The 15228-nt window shown below is 41.1% G+C and overlaps 2 protein-coding genes across 2 annotated transcripts in view; one reads left to right on the forward strand and one right to left on the reverse strand.

The window, feature by feature from the left end:
• PIGO (phosphatidylinositol glycan anchor biosynthesis class O) overlaps nt 1–15228 on the reverse strand; it is a 500143-nt gene that overhangs the window by 167347 nt on the left and 317568 nt on the right. The gene's annotated exons all lie outside the window — the stretch shown is intronic.
• Nucleotides 1–15228, forward strand: part of UNC13B (unc-13 homolog B) — a 221834-nt gene that overhangs the window by 82000 nt on the left and 124606 nt on the right. The window contains exons 10-11 of the mRNA XM_075488247.1: nt 431–757; nt 2609–2699. Coding sequence (XP_075344362.1) covers nt 431–757; nt 2609–2699 — 418 coding nt within the window. The remainder of the gene's footprint in view (nt 1–430; nt 758–2608; nt 2700–15228) is intronic.

Raw genomic sequence — 15228 nt, forward strand, 5'->3', positions numbered from 1 at the left:
GCTGTACTTCTTAACAATAGTCAGCTTAAATGGTCATGGTAAAGACCTTAGCTGCAGTGAAACTACAGAAGACAGAAACACTTCCACTCTGAATTGCTATGTTTCCATTCTTATTCCTGTCTGGTGGTTAAAATATCTTCACTGGCAGTTTCTAGCTGATTTAAGGTGAAGAAGTAGTCAGTGCAAGAAAGACCATTGGCATATATGGTCTATATATTGGTAGGCTGTGTATGAAGTATTTCTACTGCCTACCAAAGTTTTGAGGTTCAGAAGTCTAAATCTAGTTCAGGGAGCATAATAGTTAAATATGACTTCATAACATGTCTTTCAGTAATATTTAGTGTCCCACCCAGTTTGTTAGATGTGCAGATTGCTTTGCATTTCTCCAAGCCACTGTTTTTTTCTGATGGACTTTCTTATTCTCCCATAGTCCTGCTGGCAGTAGTAGATATGGCTCCTCTTGTAATGTCAGCCAGGGAAGCTCTCACCTAAGTGAGCTGGACCATTCCCATGAAAGTGCCCATGGCTCTGAGCAAGAAGATGATCACCAGGAAAGAGAGTCAAACCATTCCTACCACAGTTCGAGCAGCTACCAGAAGGATGGTCAGGCATGGCTCAGGGAGCAAGAGGAGCCTCGCAGCAAAGGCGAGGAGGAGAAGGTCTGCGAGACAGAGGAGAAACGTGCAGACCATTCTGCAGCTAAGTTACCTCTGGAACTTGAGAAGCCCAAGGATGTTGATGCAGGAGCCCAAGTGAGGTAGGTGAAACTATTACTGAGTTCTTTTCAACTAATTCAAAGAGGATTCCTCTCTGCTATTTCCTGGGGTAAATTATGTACATTGTTCTTGCATCCTTTTCTAACAACTAACTTGATGTTGCTGATCTGTGAAACATCTTTATGTGCAGGACCAGTTATTTATGAGACATTGGCTAAGCTTAAACTATGTTTGCTATGTATGTAAAGAGTGCCTTGAAGCTCATTTGCTGTATTTTCTGTTTCTGGTTTGATGAATGTAGTCTGGCCCAAAGATAGCTGCTTCCATTGCTCATGTGTGATCGGGCTTAGGTGTGAGCAACCAACAGCTACATGTAGTCATGGTTAGAGCTGCACTAGTTCCTGTCTTGTATAGTAGGCTACCACAATTAGAGTTAGTGTTTATGTAGTTGTAGGTTGTAGAATTACAATATGAATAGACATGTTGCTCTGACTCACTGTGGCAGCTTTTCTTCATCTTGCACTTGGGCTTTCCAAGCTGTCAGCAGTATTGAAAACAGTCTTCAAAAGTATTTCAGCTACGTTTGGGGGAGTAATGCACTGGGTTTTGTACAGGTTTTACAGGACTTTCAAATTTCACTACTTAACTTTGGGAGTGACTTTTTTTCCTTGAGGTAATCAAGTCATTGCAGCCCCTGGTGTGGATATGGTTATACTTTCATAAGTATGAGGGATTGTTGTCATCTGGTTCAGTTAGATCCATGGAAAGATGTCTGTGTGTCTGTACCCTTTGGAGGGTACAGCTGGTGTCACTGCGTATATGAGAGAATTAACCACAGCAGTTCCTGTGTAGGCAACCCTTACACTGAAGAAGTAAAAAAGGAAAACAAGACTAAAAACAGTTTAACACTTTTTCTAAACTCTGACTCACTTTCCTGTTCTCCTTACAGAGCAGCAGGAGTCTTGTCCCAGAATGGCTGGCCTATATTTGTTCACAGGGAAGGTTATTCACATAGTCTATTTCAGTCTAATTTAGGCATCTAACTTGGATACTTCTGCATCACTGGCTCCCTTTCTCCCCAGTCTCTGGCAATGCTTTCCTGTATCCATGGAGTATACATGGAACTGTGCTAGATGTGTATCATGGATGTGTGTTGCTCTCAGCTATGCTTTTTTTTATACTGTCAGCAGTGTGGGGTGCTTTGCAGACAGGGAAAGATGTTTGTTTTGGTGATTTACACCTCAGCAACATACAAAAGAAGGAATGCAACCAAAGGCCCACTGTATCATGAGGTTAGGGAGTGTAAAATGTGCTGTGAGGCACTGAGATGGAGCATTGCTGCTAGATGCGTATGGTCTTGAAAAGCTGTAGGAAAGGGTGGAGTGAGAAAGGTGCAGTGAATGGGGAAAAACACAGCTGAGCCCTGTTGCCAGTGTTTCCACTGAAGAGGGACTGTGAATTTTTAGCAGTAGTAGCTTTTTTAGAGCAGGAAGAGGCAGTGGTTAGAAGGACCTGCAACAGGCATGGGGATGGAAAATCTTTTATCTGCCTCTTTGTGTGTGCAGTTACGATACCAATGTGTTGAACTGGCTTGATCAGGTATCTTGGACTGCTTTCCTGATGTTCTGACCAACATCATCTTAACTCCTAGGGCTGATTGTATCCTAGCTTGTATCTTTCAGCTCATCAGTTTCCAAGACAGTTCCTATGTATAAAGAAATCTCTGCTTTAGCCTCTCACTTCCTGGAGCATGTGCAGGGCTGTGTTGACCGGAGCCTGTTGGTTACTTCAGCTTCCAGAGCTGAAGCTGTGATTGCACTGTGTAACGTTGAATCTTTAATGCTACAGATGAGTGTTTTTCACACAGTGTTTTTCTGTTTCTTGCCTTTAAGCTACCATGGTGACAATGAGCCACCACCATTTCCTCCAGCAAGAGCCCATTGGATTAGAGCCATTAGCAAAGTTCGACTGCAGCTTCAAGAGGTAGGATGGAGTTTTGCTTCGGTCCTCTGTGCTACCTGGGTTTTAGATCTGCGGCTGAAGGTTTCATTTCTTCTTCCTTGTAAGACACCTTTTATAGTTCTGATGTTTTGCAGGCAAAAATTTAATCAAATGTATTGTATAGGACTGCAGCATGTTGTGATGGTCTTAGAGCTATCTAATCCTACCATATATTTTGAACATCATTGTGTGGAACTAGAGGTGAATATCAGAAAAGATGCAGAAGCAGAGAAATTAGCTCTGAATTTGTAAATAGTAGTAATAATGTCTGGGACTAAATGGTTTGTGTTAAACCGTTCAAAATGAAGACTTTTTCTCAGGGCAACTTGAGGATAGCTTGTTAGCTTAGTAGGAGTTATCTGTATTATTTGTCGTATGAAAATGTTCCTTGGGAAACTTTACATCAAATATTTTTATATATACTAATTGGAAGTGGGTGTATAATAAGTCTTGGTATTTCCATCTCATGAAAGTAAGATTTAAAAATAAATAATCTTTATTTCGGAAGTCAAAAGGAAAAGGTTGTGACATTTTCTTCAACAGTATAAACACTCTTGTTTTAGAAAACAGTGATTAAGACCCAAAAAGTTGTTGTTGTTTTAAAAAAAAGTCTTATGCTTTCATCCATCTGTATGCCCACAGAAAGATAACATATGGTGTTCATATTCTATAGATGATAAACTATTGCCTACTACCCAAAGCGCAAAGTTAATAGATTTCATTTAGAAATACTACTTTCTTCTATAGCTCTCTTGTGTTTTTATAAGAAATTATTTTACAGTATCTATCAGTAGCAGGACTTTTCTTTCTCTTCTGGACTTACTGCAAATTTTTAGGAAAACTTTTTTTTTTTTTTTTTTTTTTTAAATCTAGGGAGGCATCTGATGTGCCATAGCAGAAACAGTTTTTCCCTTGGCTTATCTGGATCATAAATTCTTTCACGTCTAAGAATTACTGTGTTACTTCACTTCTGAGCAGCAGGGATTCAGGTCAAAACTGTCAGTATGACATGGAAAATGAAATTTAAGAACACCATTAGTATCTAAGAAGAAAAGGAGCTTCTGTTGTGGTTTTGTAGGGCGTGCAAGCAAAACAGTTTAGTTCTTTGCCTTATGGAAAACAAGTGCAGAAACATACTAGAAGGGACAAGAGATTCAGTGATGCCTCTCCCTGGATAGCTCTCCTTTTTTTCTGAGAGGGTCCATGAGGTGGTTCAGCATTAATCTTTGTGTTTCTGCTGAATTGCAAGGAAGACATACATTGAGATGACTGTTACGGAAACACTGGTTTAGTTATGATAGCAAAATGTCATGATTTGGTTTGCCTTGACCACTCACAGAATCACAGAATCTTATAGGTTGGAAAAGACCTTTAAGATCATCAAGTCCAACTGTAAACCTAACACTACCAAGACCACCACTACACCATGTCCCTAAGCACCTCATCCAAACGTCCTTTAAATACCTCCAGGGACGGTGACTCAACCACTTCCCTGGGCAGCCTCTTCCAATGCTTGATAACCCTTTCAGTGAAGTAAAATTTCCTAATATCCAGTCTAAACCTCCCCTGGTGCAACTTGAGGCCATTTCCTCTCATCCTATCACTTGTTACCTGGGAGAAGAGACCGACCCCCACCTCGCTACAACCTCCTTTCAGGCAGTTGTAGAGAGCCATAAGGTCTCCCCTCAGCCTCCTTTTCTCCAGGCTAAACAACCCCAGTTCCCTCAGCCGCTCCTCATCAGACTTGTGCTCTAGACCCTTCACCAGCTTCGTTGCCCTTCTTTGGACAACTCCTAACAACTATTGATCCAAAATTCCCTTAAAACAAAAACTGTAAGAGATGGAGCATTCCAACAGTGTGCTCCAGGGCTTAGCTGTCTTAACTGTCCAAAGGCTTTTCCAAACCCCTGCTCTAGATCTCTCTTGTGCCATATAAAACCATTTCTTATGATTAGGATGAGGAGTAAAGGAGCGGAACTGATTCCCTTCCTCTCTGGAATACTGAAGGGCTGCTGCAAAGAGAGGATGAAGCCCCACTTGCTCTTCTCATGTTCACTAAATGACAGTTTTTTGTTTAGCCTTTTCTTGTGAGGTTTTGTTTTAGGCACTCTTTAATCAGCCTGTTGTCTTCCCCCCCCCCCCCCCCTTTCTTTGTTTTTCCTAAAGTGCAGCGTCCAAAGCTCAAGGTAGAAACCCAGCTGAGAGCCCGCTCATGTGCACTACAGAGCAACGAAGACTTTGTTCCCCCGGCTGTGATCCTGATATCCCAAGATATCAGGTATCCTGCTGTGATGGTGCCTTTTTATTGCAGACTAACACTGATGCATGGTTAGTCTCATCCTTTGCAGAGCTGAGGTTCCTTCTGAAGTGCTTTGTCAGTTGTTCCCTAGCCTAATTTGTGTTGCATTACAGCTGAATATGGCTTTGCACTTGTTCTTACAGAGTTGTTTTTTTTCACTCCTTAAGCACATTGCTGTGTGTCTCTTCTTAATCTTATGCCTATGAATCCTTCAAGTTGTATGTGAAAAAGTTGTGTGGCTGCCAGGCTGTGTACTACCAGAGCTTGATACATTCTTTGAGTTTGGCTACCCTGTGTATAATTTTTTCCAGTGTGTTTGCATCTATTTTAGCAGTTTCATCCAAACCTCAGGATATAAAACTTCCACTGTTCTCCTACCCCTGAGACTTTATTTACCTTGTCATAGAAGGAAGTTAAATCCATTTGACACAATTCTACTCTTGATGAAACCATGCTCACTGTTATTTCTCTCCTTTTTATGTTCTAGAAGATTTGCAAATAATTTGATTATTTGTTCCAGTCTTCAATTCCCAAGGGGGGGGGGAGGGGGGAAAGTCAAGTTAGTGCTTTCATAATTATCCAAGTCCTCCTCTTCCTATTTTTTAAGCATGAATGCTTGCTTTGCCCTTTTCAAATCTTCAAGTGCATTGCCTGTTTTTCCAGTTGTTAGCACTTTGTGATTGTCAGTGTGAGTGTTTTTGTGAGTGTCAGTTGCAACCTAGTACCTGAGGATGAAGATTTATCAGGGCCAGCTGACTTAGAAATAGCTACCTTATCTGTTCAGTTTCAAATTTGTTTTCCTTTACTGCAGCCTGTTTTTTATAACTTGCTAAACATTTTTTTTCCTTTTTTTTTAAAGAACAATATTGTTTTTAAAGAACAATATTGTTTATGGTTGGACTCGATGATCTTAAAGGTCTTTTCCAACCTATATGATTCTGTGATTCTGTGATTTTTAATATTAATTATGTCAGGGAGAGTTTTCCCTGTCAGTGAAGACCTGAAGCAATTAAGGCATCAGATGTTCCAGCCTTCTTAATGCCACCTGATGATAGCTTTGTCTTCCTATGAGTAGCAGCTATGTTTTTTTGGTCATGTTGTGTGTTCACTACTAGGTGTTTAATTTTGTGCTTCAGTCTTTTGATTTCTTTCCTGTGCAATCGTGTTTGTCCTTGAAAAATTCATCAAGAAGATATCTGTGGTTTGAGGTTCAAGCCCTCTGAAGAGCTTGTGATTTTTTTGGACAGGTTTCTCATTGTACGTCCTTTCCTTCCTCTTCACTGGGATAGCTTCTGATTTTTGTCTGTTAATGCTGTTTTATTAACTGTTAACAGCTTCCTGAGCTCCTGGTCCTTTAAGCCTGTTTCTCATGAGCTCTAGCTACTGATTTCCTGAGTTTTTATTAGTTTGTGTTCTTGAATCACATAGTGTTTTTCTATGTCACCTAATTCCTTTCCAAGGTATCAGGAAGACTGTCACAGTTTCCTCAGATGCATTTGCATCCTCATTTCTCTCAGTACTTTTGCTCAAATCTAGAACAGCATCTATGCTAGTTGCTTTCTGCACCTTGTGCATCATCATCAGCTAGTTCCTAGATCTTGTTTGAAAGTCAGTGATACGAATACAGACTATCCAGATAAGTATCAGGGTTTGAGAGGTCCCTGTGATGACAGTCTAACCAGGTGATTCTGTCGGTGGTTAGAAAAGGTCATGTCTCATTTCTCTGATCACCCTGTTAACATCTTCCCATCTTCTGTCATTACCTAGAAGCTTTCAAGAGGACTATCCTCTTTTGTTCCAGTACTTAGAGCAGCTGCTTATGTCCTTAGTGTTCAGAGCAACGCCTCCAGCTCTTTTTGAAGTTTGCCTTCCTCAATGCACAATATAATGTCATTAATATGTGTGGAACTCCAGCTCACTGATCCGAACTACTGGATTCCTCTCACATAGACTAATGAAATGGTTCTTATGACTCTTAATTGTTAATGATCTGGCTGAAATTTGAAAGAAAGAAAGAAAGAAAGAAAAAAAACCAGGACACCCAAGAAGTTTCCATATGTGATGTGATTATAAATCCCCTGAGCAATTCAGCCTCCTACCTGGGAAGAGATTAATATTCATGTGAATAATATACATGCATCCTACAGCACCGTGAGTCAGAGAAATCTAGTATTTTAATTAAGACTTGACAGTTATAAAATGGCACAGAAATTTGTAACTGTGCATGTTAAAAAAGCTTTGTGGTAGCATGCACAGTTTTTTCTTCACTTCTGTTGTTTTGCTTGTTCTCTTTCTGTGTTTGTGAAGAGGAAACTTAATTATGCCAGAATCAAACTAGGGTTTTCAGCCCTGAGAGGAATGACTCAATAATTCTCACCTTCACACTTAGAACTTTGTCTACAAAGAGGGATTAATTGATAGCTTGTCTGCTGCAGTCCCTCTGTGGGAGCTTCTTTTCCAGAAGAAGAACAAACACATAGCTATTGCATCTTCAACTTGCAGCCCTCCTTAACTGAAATAGCCTTCAGCTAGGGACACGGCTGTGTGACTTTTAAAGTTACACAAATTTGAATCTGAGTTTTGTATAACACAGAAGAATTGGCAGGCTGGAGAAGAGCAAAAATTCAGTCAAATCAGTCAAATTGCCTCTCTTACCAATTCTTTCAAAGTATATTTAAGTATTACAAGAGGGTGTGGGGTCTAGGATTTTATCCACTTATATTGGATTTGTTTATGGGGGAAAATGTCTTATGCATCATTTTCCTCTTTTATGTCAGGAGATTAAATACATCAATTTAGCTATTTTCATTTCAAACCAAAGTCATTGGAGCAGTGTTTCCTCTTTGTTTTTTCTTCTTCTAGATGCCATTTTATACCAATTATTTTGTTTTTAATCTTTGTCTTTCCCTGTTAAATGTCGATAGTCTGTTCTTTTTGACTGCTGTGTAGCTATGTCACATACTGAGATGGCAGATGTAGTTCATGACATTGTCTTTCTGGAATATGATAAGCACCTGCAATGGGGGACTAAATGACTGTTCTCCTCTAGCCTTACAGCTATCCAGTTGTATCCTGTCTTATTTTCCCATGCCCTATAGTTTCACAGTCGGCACTTCTGATCCATCATCTGCAAATATTTAAGAACCATCAGCGTCTCACTTTTAAAAGCCCTGGTCCGGGGGGGGGGGTTGTATTGGTGATTTTGGAGCGTGAAGCCCTGTTTTTATTTTGAGAAAGAAAATTGTTGGTCCAAACCACCACTATTCCCTTCTTATGTAGCTGTGGGATGCCCTGATGAGTCCTTTCTGGACTTCCACTATTCCACTGTTAGTGAGGAGACCAGCAGGGCACTAACTGGTGCCAGTTTTGGTTGCTAGTTTGGTTGTAAGTTACCTGCCTGCCTCCACTCCTCACATATGAATCCAGGCCCCCTGATCAGTAAAAGCATGTACTGTATACCAGCCCAGATGGCTAGTGGAGGACATGCCTGCTTTGAGCCAGTCACCAAAAGTTTAGAAACTGTTCCTTTCCCACCTCTCATGAACTGTGCAGTCCATGCAATAGTTTACTTTGGGCATTTTATTTCCCTTAAGCTTTGTTGCCTAGGTGTCTTTTTATCAGTCCCGTGAAGATGAGTAAGCTCTACATTTTCAAAGCCTCCCACACAGTGGCAAAGAAGCAAACTGAAACACTGCGACTCTAACAGAGTTACTAGAAACTTCTCTTCATGCAGGAAAACTACATCTCCAGTTAATTGTCTTCCTTCTCTTCTTATTGTTGTATGTATGAACGTTATCTTTAACCTCCACCAAAATACCAGCGTTGCTGATCAAATGTCTCAGGGATCAGGGTTGGTGGGGATTCGTAGAACACCCTTGTGCTCGTGAAATCGCTGTTCCTACACCAGAGAGGAGAGCAGGTCTGTGTAGGCAAGGCACAATCCGAGGGTCACTGCCGGCTGTAGCACAGACTGTTGTCAGGTGGTCGTGCTCGCAATGGCAGTCAAATGCTTTCTGCGTACCTTATCTATAAAATGCATATGCGGCTTTGAGATCCCTTAGGGATTGCATGACAATAATTATTTAGAAAGCATTTAAATACAAAAGTAGTGGAGGTGTTCTACAATCTTCCCATGCCATAATCTTACTTGCCTGTGTTGCATCTGAGTTTGCAGACTGGCAAGTCTTGTGGGACTCCCCAAAGCCCTTCACGGCTTTCCCGAGGCAGCTTTCAGTGTGGGGTGATTCCCCAGTGCTTGAACAACCTTTGTCTGTTGTCTCTTCTGGTTGCCTCTCTGCGAGGGAGGGTTCGGCTGACATGCTGTACTCAGGAGGAAATGCTTCTTTCATCTCCAAGTGTCTTAAATAAGATATCTGCATACTTGCATCTGTTTGAAATAAAATGCATGTTTATTTATCCTTAATGAAATTCTCTGAGACCTACTACCATTTTTTTAACCTGCTCTGCATTACATTTTAACTGTTATAATATAGCAAAGAGATAATTATTTGTGTGTACACACAAGGAAATAGTGTTGTGCCTTCATTAGTTGCTGTTGTGATTTTTAAGTAGCTTTTTGATAACCTTATCTCCAGTGGGAAAAATCAGCAAGCTTGCCCTTTTGAGACTAGTTAGGCTAAAATTAGGAGAAATGCTCTCTTGTGGAGCAACATGCTGGTCAGGAATGCTTTTCATAATGACCACAGCAGCTAGGAGTCTGTTAATTGCCAATAGGATTTTCTGCAAGCTTCTCTGAACATATCAATGTACTGACACCCAACTTCTCTTCACCTCTGCTAAAAACCAGTTTTGGTGTTGATGGTCTGTATTCCCCGGCACACAGGATTTCTGTCCCCTTCAGTGACAACAAAGTTCCTCCATACCTTCCTGTTGCTGGTTAGAAAAAATACAAACTTGGGAAGTTTTCTTAGTCATAACAGGAGTTTGCAGAGTGGATAGCTAACTTCCCTATAACGCTATTTTACTTTTTCACTGCAAGCCTCCTGTGGGCTTGCAAGACCAGGGGTAGCCTCCACAAGAATGCAAAGAATCCTGACATGTTATTTCTTTTCCTGATCTATAGTAGTATTCAGGACTATAACTTTGCTTCTCTAGTTTTGTATTGTAAACTCTATACATCTGTAAGTCAAAATTCTTATGAAGCCTTTGAATGGGAATCAAAGTGTAATTTACTTTTCTTCCAAGGGTTATTCCATTGATTTCCTTAAAAATAAAGGGAAGGTGTTTGTGCAACATCTGGGATATAGTTTACAAACACGGGATGTTCCACAACCAGGTGCATCTCTTACTTTGTGCCAGCACTGCACATTAAGTTCAGGTAATCCAGTTTGGCTGAACTGTACACTTCTGTTCTCTGATTTGTAAGGTCATAATGGCAGTAGTGGGATGAATGTGAATAGTCTGCCGTTACATCTCATTTTTTTACTTGAAACACTGCACATGTGAGTGTTCTACTTCTGGAGTGAAGCTAGATGGAAGGTGGCTGCTGCTTTTGCAAAGTGTGGGAGTTTTTTTGGGGTGGGTGAGGGGTTAAACTTTCTGGGTTTGACTTTTTGAGATTGACTGGGATATGACAGATGGGAGACCCCTCTGCAGAAGAGCCAGCACTTTAACCTAGAATATATCTAGAATAAGGGGGAACAGGACTCTAGTTCCTGAGCTAAACTGGGCAATACTGAGATTTTAACCTAGGTTTCCCAAAGTTTAGGAAAGTGCATTGACTGCTAAGCTGTAACAGTCTTCTAGGCAGTGACTTTTCCCTGTGCTCCCTCCCCTGTTTGGATGTCTTAGACCAGAGAAATACTCCCGTTCAAATTCATCATGGTCCTGTAAAACAGATTTTAGTTCTGACAAGTTGGTGTTTTCTGAAGGAAAAGATGTCTTATTCACCTTCCTTCCTCTCCATGGAAGTTGTGCCTCTGCTAATCAGAGAGCAAGATGTGGGTGGCAGCAGTGGGCTGGCAATGTGGATAGATGACCTTATGTCTTGTACAGCTCCTAGGTTTCCAATTAGACTACGTGCCCAGAATTGCTGCCTTTTTGTCTCTGGCATCATTTCTTTTAGGCAATCTGGTCACAGCAATTTCTGTTTGTTATCCCAGAAGTGACTTGCGTGTTGCAGGCTGAAGGAGCTAGCCATGTGCACAGGGCACCTCTGAACTGGGATGAACTACAGTAAGCTCTTCTCCCCGGCCTGGTGCTGCCCAGCTTGCATTCACATTTGTACCAAGACTTTTCAAATACTTTGTCGAGTAAGTGTTTTTCTTTTCCCAGGACTTGCTGCAGCAGTTATCTGAAGCGTTCAGGAAAAATGGAACCCAGATGCCTGGAGGGTTCCACTCTCCACCCAGAAATTGTTTGGAGAGTGGACCAAGTCCTCTAAATAGTGTATACTAAAGGCTGTAGAAGTATACTAAAAATGTTGGAGCACCTTGCACCTTGTTTTGGAGATGTAATGGCAGAAAGAATTACAGCAGTGTGCTCTGTTGATAGAGACTTGTATCTGATGTGGAGTGGGGCACAGAAACCTGTGGTGTCCTGACCACCTCGACATGGCACTCGCGCGTGGTGCTCATCAGTAGAAATTGAGAGAGCTTCATCTAGCATTGGAGTAAGTCAGTTCCTCCTGCTCAGAATAGGGGTGCAATGGGAGAGGTGGGTGGGGGGACTCCTACCTGCCACATACGCAGCCCTTTAAAAATAGCATTGGCTGTTGGGAGAGCCAGACTTCACACTCTTATTTTTAAGGCTCTGTGTGGGAGGAGGGGATATTTCCCAGTGTTGTGTATTACTGAAGCAATCTGTACAACAAATGCTGCACCGGAGAGATAGCAGTGGGCTTTGGCTTACAAAGCACAAGACTTGGGGAAAAGACGAGCTAACCAGCCCTGGCTGAGAGCATCATAAATGAAGTGTTAACTATTCATGCAATGTTAGCAAACGCTTTGAATAACATCATAACTTCATAGAAAAAGGCAGTAGGTTAGAAAAAAGGGTTTGGTACATGACAATTTTGTCTTTTAGTGTTGTTTTTCTTTCACTTGTTTCTTGTTTTCCAAGCTGCATGGTTACACAACTTGTTTAGATGTAGAGCAGGGTTGCCCTGCATGCTTCTGAGCTAATTTTTGGAATTCTGTAAGGGTTGTTGTAACTGGAATCTTCTAGTACTGTGCATTGGATTTAAGATGATTGTTCCCCCTTTCCCCTGCATTATAAAAGTGGCATTTGGAAGTCAAAATGCTGTTAATAATGCTTAATGTAGTGCCTGAAGACAGCAGGACTTCAGTTCTGGCTGGTGCTACGTAGTATGTAGAGTAGCATTTTTATTTTCTGCACACTTTAATGTCAGTGATTTATTGAATTCAAGCCACTTGAAGGTCTTGTGATACAGCAAATGAATGCTGTCCTTCAGCAGGTAGTTCTTGCCAGGTGATATGAGAACTTTCTTTGCATCCAGACTCCTTTCTTGGCAACCAAACAGGATTTTTAAGCCATATCATGGCCACCAGCAACTTGTCTACTGTCTGCTCATATTTAGAGTCTGAACAATTTTGTGACATTGTGGAGGACTGATCAGATGAGCCTGGATCAAGCTGTGTGTTCATTTCCATTGCTGTGATGGTTAATCACTGACATTTTCAAAAAGGGCTTTTTGGTGGTTCCCATTTGGTTTCATTTGAAACCTGTACTTGGTAAAAGTGGGACCAGTTCTTCCTCTCCTCGGCTTTTGAATCTGTAAGGAAATGCCTGCAGCCTTTCCTAGCAGTCTGTGAGCTGGGTTTGTAACACGCATCCTCTGCTGAAAGGTGCTTGAGAATATATCGGATATCTGTTCTGCAGGGAGAATTGCCTGAACGCATTGAAAGCTTCATCCTTTGTGTGCTATAAAACTAAAGATAATTTAGGCATAAAGCTGTGGGGTGAAATCCCAAATGTAGCTTGAGATTTTCATCTGTTGCTCAGGCATGCAGCTACCAGATGCTGGAAGGGCTGCGATAAGCCTGAGTGCTGATTTACTGGGGTGCCGTAGACAGCGAGTCTCTTGCTGTACAGGGTAGCTTGTGCCTTCAGGCTTGCAGGATGATGTGGTACCGGGCAAGCAGCCGTGTTCCCTGGCCTATGGGAGTATCCTGTTAAAAACAGGAGGAACCTGTTTAAACCACTCATGCATTGGATCAGGAAGAGAGAAGAAAGGGCTGTTCTGCATAACTATAGGTGCATTTAGTCTGCCCTAGCTAGTGTGTCAGGCTAGAAAGTGTTACTGCCTGGCAAATGGGAAATTAGTAAAAACATTAATTGCATGCTGCTATATACTCTGTGCTACACTGTGACAAACCAGGTGGGCTGTAGGTCTCATCTGCCTGTATTTCCATAATATGTCTCATATGCCATGTAGGAAAACCAGCAAATGGTTTGGAGAAGATGGGGGCTATTGCAAAAATCAGGGAATAGGTTATGGAAGTGCGAGAGAGGACACTGGGGCAGTCCTGGGAGGCGAGGTGCTGAGGATGTGTGAGATGAGACCAAACAAGTATGGCTCAGCTTAGCAGACTGGAAGCTGGGGTGCCATGCACTAGCAGTTGCTGCCATGTACTAATAGAGCAGGGGAGTAAATATTGGCAAGTTTACAGCTATTTAAGCTAAAGGTTAATGTTAGCAGAAGAACAGAAGGGTATAAGCTGGTTATGAACAAACCCAGGCTAGAAATCAGAAAGCAATTTTTTCTAATTGTTAGTGAACAGCTTCCAAATGGGTTTCTTTGCCCTTTCTGTTTCTAATTAATCTAAAAATGGGTCTGTTTATGAAAGCTATTATATGACAGTCGCCTGTGGCAGCAAAGAATGGGACTTCATCATCCAGGAAGCCTCTAAGTAGGCTGTGAGAAATGTCCATGGAACCACAGCCTCCGTAACTATTTTTCGTAGCATGGCCTCCCTGTGTTCACACTGCCCACCTGCCTGCTTTTGCTGCTGAGCTGTGCCGTGTTGCAGGACCCTGTGGGTTTGGAGCACAACCAGAGGTGCGTAGGAGAGGTATTTGCTACTTAGATGCTGTCGCTGAATTAAAATTGTGAAAATCATATTGCAGCCCCTCTTGGATGGTGGCTATTCCATGCAGTTGCACAGCAGATATTAAGGATGCTAGACTGTGTGAGGGGTTTCTTGAAGGACAGTAGTTGTTAGTGACTCATGCCTGGTAATGAACCTGTCGTAGATACAATTTTGTTTCCTGACAAATGTTCAAGTGGTAGCCGTTTCAGAAAAGATAGTGTAGTTTGTAAACAGGTTTGTTCTTAAATGAGATTTTAAAAATTCCCCATGGAATTTCAGCTGCTTATTTAGACAGTAAATTGCAATTGAACCTTTATTCATTAAAAGTTTTTAAAAGCTAACACTGGAATATTATTTTCTACAAGAGCTTGAAAAGCAACAGAGAATACCAAGACAAAATCAGTGATGCGTACTAAAAAGGAGATAATAGAGCTATCCAGCTAGAAGGGAATTTAGATTTAGCCTTGAACTGATTTATCTATTGAGCCTCACTTTGGTCAGTACTTTAAGTTGTTACATACAAGAATATATGAAACACAAATAGAGATTGCTTTATGTAAAAGATCAGTTTATTTTAACCATGTTTCCATCTGTTTTTTTATTTTTGTTAATGAGTCAATATTCAACTTGTATTTTAAGATAACACACATATTTTTCAGAAACTATTATTGAGAAACTGAGAGTGCTAAATTTTATTGCAATTTATTTAAATTTTCTATTTTTATTCAGTGTATCATGTTAGTGCAGCAGATTGAAATGCATGCAAGTGTTTTTGTGGTATCTCATATAACAGGTACTTGAAGGATCCAGTTTTGTCTACACAAATATCTGTAGATTGGCTGGTGTATTCACTCTGAATTTTGTTATGCCTAATTTAAGGAACTTAATTTAAAGCAAGTACAACTCTCCTTCGTATTTTGTGACATGGATACATGTTACTCATCCTAATTAAGTCACTCTATTTTTAGCTCGCAGTAGTAATAGCTAGTTAATATACAACTGTGTACAGCTGCTAGAATCATCCCTTTTTCATCCTGTCTTTACACCCACTTTTCTCCAGTTCCAGTGAAGGTGGAGTGCCTTCTGTGATCTGAGAGCACAAAGCAGAAGCAGCAGCTTCTGGAATAACCCCTGCCATCTC

Source organism: Mycteria americana, chromosome Z (assembly GCF_035582795.1).
Source record: "Mycteria americana isolate JAX WOST 10 ecotype Jacksonville Zoo and Gardens chromosome Z, USCA_MyAme_1.0, whole genome shotgun sequence".
NCBI classification, from domain to species: domain Eukaryota; kingdom Metazoa; phylum Chordata; class Aves; order Ciconiiformes; family Ciconiidae; genus Mycteria; species Mycteria americana.